The following is an 11,787-nucleotide window of genomic DNA, read 5'->3' on the forward strand; positions in this document are numbered from 1 at the left end:
TCGCAATAATACATGTATGGGGTTTGGATTTTATAGTGAAATTGACAATGTATAGATCGCCTTTGCGAAAACCAGTAAAGACCATGTTCTGATTGTCACTACAAAACACTTGGCACACAACTTTCGTAAATAGCACATTGAAACCAAACTCTGCTAGTCTAGATACGAAAAGAGGACTGTAGCCAAGGGATTCAACAAGCATGACATTTTGAATGGAACTATCATGAGATATGGCCACCTTACCAAGACGAAGTACCTTACCCTTGGAGTTGTCTCCAAAATTCACATACCTTCGAGGTCCACGGTTTGGTGTGATCTCATTGAACATGTCTTTATCTCTGGTCATGTGATCGGTGCATCCACCGTCAAGTATCCACTCTTTTCTTCCGGACATGTAGTCTCTAAGGTTCGCCATAAGACTAAGGTTCCTCATGGTCTTCTCATACTCGATGTCAAACTCCTCATCTTCATCGTAGTATCCATGCTCCGCATTGTCATCGTCAGATGGAATATCCTAGTCATAAGAATCAAGAATTTCATCAAAATTTTGACTATGAAAATGTTCATGTTTATGTATGCGAATGGCTTCAATAATGACATTGTTAATGGTAATGATTGTTGGGGAACGTTGCATGGGAAACAAAAAAAATTCCTACGCACACGAAGACCTATCATGGTGATGTTCATCTACGAGAGGGAGATCGGGTCCACATACCCTTGTAGATCGCTAAGGGGGAAGCATTAAGAAACGCGGTTGATGTAGTGGAACAGCTTCGTGATTCAAATCACCGTCGTCCCACGATCTGTTCTGATTTGGCGCCGAACGGACGACACCTCCACGTTCAACACACGTATAGCTCGATGACGATCTCCACCTTCTTGATCCAGCAAGACAGACGGGGAAGTAGATGAGTTCTCCGGCAGCGTGACGGCGCACCGGTGATGGTGATGCTCTATTCATGGAGGGCTCCGCCCGAGCTCCGTGGAAAACCGATCTAGAGGAAGAACTACGAAGTAGAGGTTTAGAGTTGCACGTGGCAAAGTTGTGTCTCAAAAACCCTAAAACCTCTAGTATATATAGGAGGAGGGGAGGTGCTAGACTTGGGGCTCAAGAGAGCCCATAGGGCGTCGGCCGAGTGGAGGAGGAGGGGACTCGAAGTCCAATTCGGTTTGGGGAAGGAGGAGTCCCCTCCTTCCTTCCCACCTCCCTTTTTTCTCCTTTGATTTTTCTTCTAGATGACATAGCCCATTGGGCTAGCCTCACCAGCCCACCAAGGGCTGGTGTGCCACCCATGGGCTATTGGGTTCTCTCCCGGGTGGGTGGCCCCCTCCTGGTAAAAATCCGGAACCCATTCGTCACTCCCGATACACTGCCGGTAATGCCCGAAATATTTCCAGAGGCCAAATGAAACAATCCTATATATCAAACTTCATTTCCGGACCATTACGGAAACCCTCATGACGTCCGTGATCTCACCCGGGACTCCGAACAACCTTCCGTCACCAACACCTATGACTCAACTATACAGAAGCGTCACCGAACCTTAAGTGTGCAGACCCTGCGGGTTCGAGAACTATGCAAACATGACCTGAGACACTCCCCGATCAATATCCAACAACGGGACCTGGATGTCCATATTGGATCCTACATATTCTACGAAGATCTTATCGGTTGAACCTCTATGCCAAGGATTCATATAATCCCGTATATCATTCCCTTTGTTCTTGGGTATGTTACTTGCCCGAGATTTGATCGTCGGTGTCCCTATACCTATTTCAATCTCATTACCCGCAAGTCTCTTTACTCGTTCCGTAATACAAGATCCCGTGACCAACACTTGACTCACATTGCTTGCAAGGCTTATATGTGATGTTGTATTACTGAGTGGGCCCCGAGATACCTCTCCCTCACACGGAGTGACAAATCCCAGTCTTATCCATGCTAAATCAACGGACACCTTCGGAGATACCCGTAGAGCACCTTTATAATCACCCAGTAATGTTGCGACGTTTGATACACACAAGGTATTCCTCCGGTGTCACTGAGTTACCTGATCTCATGGTCATAGGAATGAATACTTGACACGCAGAAAACAATAGCAACAAAATGACACGATCACATGCTACGTTTATAGTTTGGGTCTTGTCCATCACATCATTCTCCCAATGATGTGATCCAGTCATCAAGTGACAACACTTGCATATGGTCAGAAAACCTTAACCACCCTTGATCAACTGGCTACTCAACTAGAGGCTTACTAGGGACATTGTTTTGTCCATATATCCACACATGCATTTATGTTTTCATTCAGTACAATTATAGCATGGATAATAAACGATTATCTTGAAACAGGAAATATAATAATAACTATTTTATCATTGCCTTTAGGGCATATTTCCAACAATGACATCTCCTTTAGCACGCATGAGGTCACGAAGCTCAAATAGGCATTTATCAAATTAGGATCAGTTGTCTTCATTTTGTGAAAAGCAATGCATTTACGGAAAATGATATCAAGATTTTTCGGGGAATAGTCAGGATATTTTTTCCCTACGTTTTTTCACAAAGTATGAGCACACTCAAAATTCTGCATTTGATTAAGCACATTTCATGGCAGTCCTCTAATGATGAGATTTACAGTTTTAAGATTACCAAGCATATTAAGTTCTTCATCATGAGAAGGATGTAAGGATCAATGGGAGGCTCAAAGGGATATTCAACATACTTGCGCAAATGGAATTCATCAAATATGTCAAGCATTTCATATTTCCATTGTCTATAATATTCCCCATCAAGAATAGGCACTCTACAACTCATATTCCCCAAACTAGGCACATCCATCTTCCTCCAATGGTGTTTAAACCAAGGCTATGGAGACCTTGCACCGATACCAATTGTCGGATCAATGGAAGGGGTGTCTAGAGAGGGGTGAATAGACTACTTGCATAAATTAAAATCCTAGCCTTTTCCTAATTTTAATGGTTGGTACATTTTAGAGATTCTAACAAGTCTAGTACACCCTACACATGCTAGTCAACAAATATGGCAGCGGAAAGTAGAGCATTGCACATGTAGTAAGGAGTAGAGTTTAAGAAGATGACACGGCAATTTTTGGCATGGTTCCGATAGGTGGTGCTATCATACGTCCATGTTAGTGGAGACTTCTACCCATGGAGGGTAACGGCTGCGAGATTTAACATAGGGATCCACCCACAAGGGGTCCACGAAGAAGCAGCCTTGTCTATTCCATCATGGCTTCCGTCCACACAGGACTAGCCTCACTCACGGTAGATCTTCACGGAGTAGGCCATCTCCTTGCCTGTACAAACTTCTTGGTTCAACTCCACAGCACGAAGTAGGAGGCTCCCAAGCAACACCTAACCAATCTAGGAGGCACCACCCTCCAAAAGGTAATAGGTGCGGTTGAAATGAATTCCTTGTTCTTGTGCTTCAAAAGATAGTCTCATCAACACTCAATCACTCTCTCACAGATTTGGCATGCGTAGGAGAGACTGATCTTGTGGAAAGCAACTTGGGGAGGCTAGAGATCAAGTTTCAAATGATTGGATTGGAATCTCTTGATCTCAGCACATGAGTAGGTGGCTCTCTCACACAAAAATGGATCTAGCAAGTGGGTGTGTGTTCTGAGTGTTCCCTCTACGAATGAGAGGAGGTGGATGGGTATATATAGGCATCTCCCAAAATCCAACTGTCATGACATTATTGCCCAACTTGGTGACACCGAAACGAATCACGATGGTACCGAGTTGCACTAAGTGTGGCAACTTTGGAATTCTCGGTGAGACCAATATATGAATCTCGGTGGTGCCGATACGATGACCTAGACCAGTTTCCAAATCTCGGTGAGACCAACTCCAATCTTGAAAATTATGATTATTGGAATTTTCTCGATAGAAAGTTGGTCGCTGAATCTTGGTGGCATCGATATGAAAGTTGGTGGTACCGAGAGATTAGGGTTTCGCAAAGGATCTGTCTGGTGGGAAATCGGTAGGGTCGATTGTAAAATATTTGTGGCACCGATTTTGCTTGTTTAGCTTTGGACAGAGATATTTTGTGGGAGAATGGATGAGTAGTTTTGGTGGCTATCTCTAAGCACTTGATCAACCAATTCATCACAATACCTCACCCCCTTTTAATAGTGTTGGCTTTCCTATGGACTCATAGTGATTTCTCACAAATGTAAAATGTAGAGTCTTCTTGCTTGAAGCTTGATCCAATCCTATTCCTTTCTTTGCATCAAGGGGCTTCTCCTCACAATCCTTTGGCCAATGCTCTTTGTGGACTATAGCTGAAATATACTAGGTGAAAGTGTTAGTCCAAAAGACAATGTATGTTGTCATGAATTATCAAAAACACCAAGGGAGCATATGTGCTTTCAAACACAACTCCGTTGCAAATGGACACATACAAATAACATCAAATACAGAAAGTTATTCCAACCACCCCGTGCACAAATACATTGTTGTGCAAGGCTTTGCCTTAGCCCACTTCCCTATCGAATTACTCAAACATGGCGATTGGATCGCAAGATGAACTCGTTGATGACGACATAAGGGTGAATGATTGACTAGTAATATGTCTTACAATAGTTGTCGAGTGTAATGCACCGATTACAACTATGACTGACTTGGAGAGAATGGTTGTGATGATGAAGGCAGCGGCGGCGGCTATGGAGATGAGATGGGAAATGGCGGCGACTAGGGTTAGAAGATGGATTCTAGTTATCTATTTAGAAAATGGTGGCTCCCTTGTTGAATTTTGGCATGGACCCCTTATAGAAGTTGACCAGGTAGACTTGTGGAGTCGACTGCTTGTGGTACAAGCACTCATATGAGTGGATGCGCTCGTGTCGTGCGCCATCTTGCGCTCTGGATAGCCTGTTGCGCCTCCAATTGACTTGCCTTCTCCTCCACACTCCTTGTTTCCTCCTATATGATGATATTCTTCCATATATGATCCCATTTCATGTGCAAACACATTAAGTAAAGTTTTTTGTAATTTATTGCATTCACTAACCATTAGTATCAATATCAGACTGATTCTCTAAGAAAATTCAGGATTATCCGATTTAAACAATCCTGGAATGAGTGCAAAAAATCGCCCATCAAAGACGCACGGCCCGATTTGCCTCGTCTCTCGTGGCCTTAGGGCCATGCAGTGCTGGTGGATCTAGGCTATTGCCGGTGAGAGGGCTTATGCTCCATTTTAGGTGTTTTTAGGTTTTTTAGCATTTGTGTCATGCTTAGTAAGACGAAGCGGCAATGACCCTCTAAAGATGGAATAAGGTTCTCTCTGCCTAGTCATCGCCTCGGTAGTCCATCAAGTGCCACCGGAGGGGGTGCGGAGGTGAGCCTCCGTCGGACAAGATTCGACTGACGCTTGTCTTCGATGGATCTCCTTGGTTCAGTCCTTGTTTATCTCCGTTCGTGTGTCTTCAGGTTGGATCCTTCTGATCTATCATTCTCTTCGTCAGCAAAGGTTGTTGTTCCCATGTGTTGTTCCTTTAGGGCATTAGCATGATGACTATTCAGTGTCTACTATAACAAGGTTTTCCAGGCTCTGGTGAGGGAGGGGCAATCACGACGACGCGCCTTCAACTCACTCTAGTACTTGTAGACGCCGCTAGGTGTTCTACGAACATGAATGTAATTTCTATTGCTTCTTGTGTTTGTACTGCCTTGATGTGATGAACAGATCTCATGTTTTTCTCACCCCAAAAAATGTTCGAGCAATCTCTGCAAGAAACATATAACAAAGAATCAAAGGCGTGTGAGAAATTTGATTGCATCCATCAATGTATGCAACAAACGATTCAAGAACCGAATGCTTGAGCACGCTTTGCCAAAAACAAAGTTGTGCGATTTAGGGGAGAGAAGGCATTTTGCATGGTCACTCATTTTCGAGGAATCCCTCGGTTCTAAGAATATGCCTCATTTTCAAGGAATTGCTAGGTTCTGGGTAATAAGGGAATATGTCGTTCCCTTGAACTGGTGGGTTCGGGTCCTTTCGACAACACAAACACAGGAATGGCCTTTAGGGACGAAACTGACCCATTACGTCCCACCCGACGAATACACCATTAGTAAACAATGCATGCTAACAATGAGGGCATCTCCAAGGTTGACCGGTAAATGGACACCGTAAATGTATGTTTTTATGTTTGGACATCGTTCGCGGACATGATGCGGGAGGGAGTCATCCAATGATGTTTATAAATTAATCCTGTTGGGAAGAGAGAGAGTAGAGGGAGACCATGCATGTGGTGGGATATTGTGATGTGATGTCCGGTTGGGGGGAGAGAGAGAGGGTAGGGGACCATGCATGTGAAGAGAGAGAGAGAGAGAGAAAAAAAAAAGAGGACCACATGCAGGCTTTTTGTTGATCAATTGCATGTGCGGACTCTCGCATAGCTTCCCCAAGTTTGTTCGGATTTGCCGGAAAGCAGGGGTACGAACTAGTATGAGGACGTTTAAGGGTTCCCATTGGATGACAAGTAAGCAAGATTGGTTCGGACACCATGGTCGAGACTTTAACCAAAGCTTTGAGCATCCACTTTGGAGATGCCCTAAGAACTGAAATATTGCACTTCGCTTGAGTTAGTGTCACAAAACTACTCTAACATATCATGTAAAATGCGGTATCGCGAATTTCGTTTTAGGATCATGTAAAACGAATTTGCGGTACCGCAAAAGGCACGACAGAATAATCAAGTAAACTGTACTCATATTTGAAAACTTAAACTTCGCGCCATGATAGTTTATAGCCGAAGTTCATACGTTCAAATATACAAACTTAAAAACATAGTACTAGATAGACCTAATCTAAACTAGTTGCTTGACGTTGAGGTAGAACTCGGTCGCATACCCGTAGATACGCGAACTAGTGCCCTTCCTTCGATCTTTGCCTCGGGGGGGCACTTAGAGCATCTACAACCGTCCGACCCCCAACGGGCCTGAAATAGCGCCGCCTGGGGGTGCGCCGGCGGAAAAAAGGACGTGGGGGGCTCGGCTTCCCATCCCCCCGCCCCCAAGGGCGCCCCCAGCCGCCGGTTTCGACCCACTTTCGACGCAAACTGGCCCACTTTTGGCCCATATTCGGCATGCTTCGACACAAATTGAACAACAATAGTTATTTTTTATCACATAGTTCATCACAGAAATCAATACAAATCAAAAAATAGTTTAACAAGTCAATATAAATCTAAAATCGAGCTAGGTGTTGTCCTTGAGCCTCCATAAGTGCTCCACCAAATCGCGCTGCAGTTGTTGATGCACCTGTGGATCTGGGATCCCCTGATGCATGTTGAGGAAGGCGGTCCAGGTTGCCGGTAGCTGGTTATCAACTTGGGCAAGAGGACCTCGCTTGTAATATGGTTCACTGTCAAACACTAGCTCCTCCTACTCGCTCTCAATGATCATGTTGTCTAAGATGACACAGCAAGTCATGACATCCCACATTTGATCTTTCGACCTAGTCTGAGCGGAGTACCGGACAACAGCAAAATGAGATTGAAGCACACTAAATGCCCACTCGACACCCTTCATGCAAGCTTCTTGACGCTTGGCAAAATAGGAGTTCTTGCCTCCTCGTGCAGGATTTGAGATAGTCTTCACAAATGTGGACCATCTCGGATAGATGTCATCTCCTAGGTAGTATCCCTTGTTGTAGTGGTGCCCGTTGACCTCGTAGTTAACCGAAGGAGCATGACCTTCAACAATCTTGGCAAAGACATTCGAACACTATAGTACGTTGATGTCATTGTGAGTTCGTGGCATATCAAAGGAGTGCCAAATCCATAGGTCATGTGTGGTCAGTGCCTCAAGTACCACACTCCAACCTCCTTTGGCGCCTTTGTACATCCCTTGCGAGGCAAATGGACAGATTTTTCATTTCCAATGCATGCAGTCGATACTTCCAAGCATCCCAGGAAATCCTCTTTCTACATTCTGTGCTAGGATCCGAGTAGTGTCTTCAGCATTTGGTGATCACAAATAATGAGGTCCAAAAACTGCCGCCACTGCCATGCAAAACTTGTAGAAACACTCAATGGTGTTGGACTCGGTCATGCGTCCATAGTCTTCCAAAATATCACTGGAGCAAGCATCCTCATAGCTGTCGGGAACTTCTGTAGCGAGGTAAATCCAAGTATGCCGGTGCAATCCTTTTTGTAGTTGAAGTAGCTGTCGAACTCCCCGGTGGAATTCACAATCCTGAGGAAGAGCTTTCGGCTCATACGATAACGGTGCCGGAATACTTTATCGTCGTGCAGAGGAGCGTCGGCGAAGTAGTCGGCGTAGAGCAAGCAATAGCCTTCGAGTCGATGCCTCTGATTTGCCTTCACTCGACCAGGCGCCGAGCCACCTCGCCTCGGCTTTGCATTGCTCGCGAACAGGGCGGCCAGAGTGACGAGGACCATGAGGTGCTCTTCATCCTAGGCGTCGGCATCGGCTTCCTCCTCCAGTAGCACCGCGAACGCCTCCTCGTCGTCGGAGTCCATCGCACGGACAAATCGCCAAACACCTAACGTGCGTGGTGAACGCGCAACAACGTACATGCCCGGAGCGCCGGAAAAACTTGTCAAGAAGCGGGGGGCGAAGCCGCGGCGAAACCTACATTCGTCGACGGGGAGATGGCCTTTGTAGCGACGGTAGGTAGGTTGGCGACGTCGGAATCGACACGATGGCAAAAGTCGTGGTGCACCAGGGGCGGACCTGAAGAAGAAAAGGCATTTTTTTCACCACAGGGGATTGACGCGTCAATTTTCCTCACCAACGCTCCTAGAAATGGTGGGGCCTGTTGGGGACGCGGCAGGAGATGCTCTTAGCGGTGAGCAAGAACTTCCACAAGCTCGTCGAAGCGGCTCCACACTGCCCTCTGCCAGCCATATCTACTCTAAAAGGGCTTGTGCGCGCAAGAACCAGACGTCAGGGTAGGGAGGATCGGGCGCTTAAGTTAAGGGATTGCAACTGAGCCAGGTGGGAGAAATGACGGATGCAAACCCTAAACCAACCACTCTAGGGTAAATACAGGCCGCCTATAAAAATTTACAGACCATGCCTTCTTACCGTATCTGTTCTGGCCAAGAAAACGCATTTTTTACCGAATCTCTTAGGGCCAAAAAAAAAAGAGCCGATCTTGTAGACCCCCCAGTGTTATAAGAACCGGCAAGGTTTTATACGATCTGCTAGAGTTGCTACAAGCCCAGAGAAGCATCATGCAGTTCATCATACAAAAGGGAACAACCAACCAACTGGAAGTCCTAGTTTGAGAAGGTGGGCTACATTTCGCTCGTGCAAATCTTAAGAGCTGAGTTCGATACCTAACCGTGAAGACAGCATGGACTGCAGAAGGCAAAACAGAATCCACAGTAAACCAGTGGAATCAGGCAACAAAAGGGTGGAAGAATAACATAACAGAACATCCATGGCACCAAGTACAAAGATATCCTTGACTAAACAGGCAACGGAACTGAATCCAAAGTATCGTCTAAACTGCAAAATCCCAGATGATTCACTAGGACAAAACACTAGTAACAACTTATGCTTCAGTCTGTTCCCTCAAGCGACGGATAGTGCTCCTGACAGTGACCGCGCTGGCAGTGCTGCAAACACATTGTAAGATCAGCAACATAAGATGGGCAAACCAATGGGTAATCTGGAAAGCATAAGAAGAAGATGATGAGCACATACTTCATGGTGTAAGCACCGCCAGCCTTCACCTTCCCACAGTCCTTGCATCCCCAAATTCCAACTGCTTTCCTCTTCACAGCAAACTGGTAGGAGTATAGAGTAAAGCAAGAATCAAGACAGTATTTTAGGGAACCGCTTAAATATACTAAAATAAAGAAAAAATGGAGTGCTACACAGATCCAGCACAGATAGCTGTGATCAAACTACTCTACAGTTGAGAACATATGTCCAAAGTAGATGGTTCACATAATCACATAATAAACAAATAAATGAATCATTCACATATGACATAGCAAACTAACAAACAAGAACAAATTAGCATAAATAAATAAATGCAATTCACATAAAAAAGCTGACAAACTAGAACAGATTAGCATAGCATTGCAAAATGAAACTACCAAAAGGCATATAAGATATTGTAGCTCAAGAAATGAACTTTAGTTCATGAAGGACACAGCAAAATAATGCTGCCAGAGGAGGAAAACTTTAAGCAAGGAAAACAAAATATCATGGTTAACATCAACAATGATCAGGAACCTGGGCCACAACTGAGTGTACGGTATAATATAATTCACAAACTGATATGAAAGGATACACAAGCAGGGTGACAGAAGATATACCTTCCCACAGAACTCACAGAAGTACTTTGAGTGCTGAGACACCTCCATCTTCTTGATCTGCTTACGCAGACTGGCACCATAACGTGTACCTATAGTTGTGTGGGTTGGTTTCAGTTGGTACCAAAAATGGATGAACAAGGGAATTAGCAATGGTTTAGCAAAGCTTCATAGTCTCATACCATATTTGCCGACAATTCCAGCTTTCTTGGTACGCTTCGTCTGAGAAGAAATGTCAACAAAAAATTAAACAAGTGCTTACAAAAACTAACCAACGTTAGACAACATGGGTTGTTGCGCAACTCAAAAGTACTAAACAGCAGGGCAGGTTTGATGAGTACAGTATCGCTTATCAAATCATCAGAGAAATGATTATGACAACTAAAAAATTGATTTTCGAGACAATGCAACTAATAACATTCCACTACAGCGTCATCATCTCACTCTGGGACTTAGAGAGCCCATCGGGACAGAAGCTAGCGTTAACTTTTGATCCGAACTACTCCATATTATAAATAATGTTGTTACTATATCAGTCACCCACGAGTTCTAATCGAACGAAAGAACAGATGATTGGCAGGAAACTGAAGGACATAACGCGAATGGACCAACAGGATTCGACGGTGCTCGACTTGACACGGCTAGGAAGCTGCGGCTTAGCACCCAGCACACGCTAGGATCTCGCCGGAACAAATCCAGCAAGAATACGTAACCAGGATCCTCTGAAACGAACAATTTCTACAGTATCCCGCAGATCTACGCGGACAGTCGGCAAAGGAAGCATGTTTTGGGTGCCTGGAAGAAAGGAGGGACGGAGAACAGAAGCGGCGTACCATCTCGTCGGCGGGTAGGAAGCGTGGGCGGCGAGCGGCGGCGAGCGGCGGCGGCGGCGAAATCCGGGAGACGGGGGCGAGCGGCGGCGGCAAGGACAGGGATTTGTGGAGAGGCAACTTATATATGGGTGACTAGGGTTTTGAGAGGTACGTCTATATCGGCCACTTGGGCCAACTTTTGGGCCATCTTTCTTCCTGGGAGATGCTAATGGACCGGTCCACCACATCAGCCCACGTTATTTATTGACAAGTGTATAAGGGCATCTTCTATCTGAATACCCACCCCTCAAAAATATATTCTATCTGAATTTCCAAATTTCACTAAAAAACCTGAGTTCAGAAGTTTCCAAGATTTGTGTTTAGCAAGAAACAATATTGTAAAAAATATGTTTGCAGTAGACATTTTCAGATAACTTGTGAAAAATGTTCATCCAATTGAATAATGCTAGTAACAATTTTTGCATATTCGAGACAAGACTATTTTGGGGACGAGTTGTGGAGGTGCACAAATATTATATTATAGAGCAATACTACACCTAAGGATTTATTCTTACTAAGGGGATTTACGGGGTGTGGTGGAGGGCCACGGTGGAAATCACGGGTGGGCCCATCAGTGGAATTCGTGT

General features: G+C 44.9%; 1 protein-coding gene across 1 annotated transcript; it reads right to left on the bottom strand.

Annotated features, from left to right (window-relative positions):
• Positions 1 to 9,403: 9,403 nt before the first annotated feature.
• LOC123410973 (60S ribosomal protein L37a-1) lies at positions 9,404 to 11,271 on the bottom strand. The gene is made up of 5 exons (XM_045103890.1): positions 11,162 to 11,271; positions 10,511 to 10,550; positions 10,332 to 10,420; positions 9,712 to 9,794; positions 9,404 to 9,623 (listed from the first exon to the last, which is right to left on the bottom strand). The coding sequence occupies exons 1-5, from the start codon at positions 11,162 to 11,164 to the stop codon at positions 9,560 to 9,562; spliced, it is 279 nt and encodes a 92-aa protein (XP_044959825.1). The 5' UTR covers positions 11,165 to 11,271; the 3' UTR covers positions 9,404 to 9,559.
• Positions 11,272 to 11,787: the final 516 nt, after the last annotated feature.

This window comes from Hordeum vulgare, chromosome 7H (assembly GCF_904849725.1).
Source record: "Hordeum vulgare subsp. vulgare chromosome 7H, MorexV3_pseudomolecules_assembly, whole genome shotgun sequence".
Taxonomy (NCBI): domain Eukaryota; kingdom Viridiplantae; phylum Streptophyta; class Magnoliopsida; order Poales; family Poaceae; genus Hordeum; species Hordeum vulgare.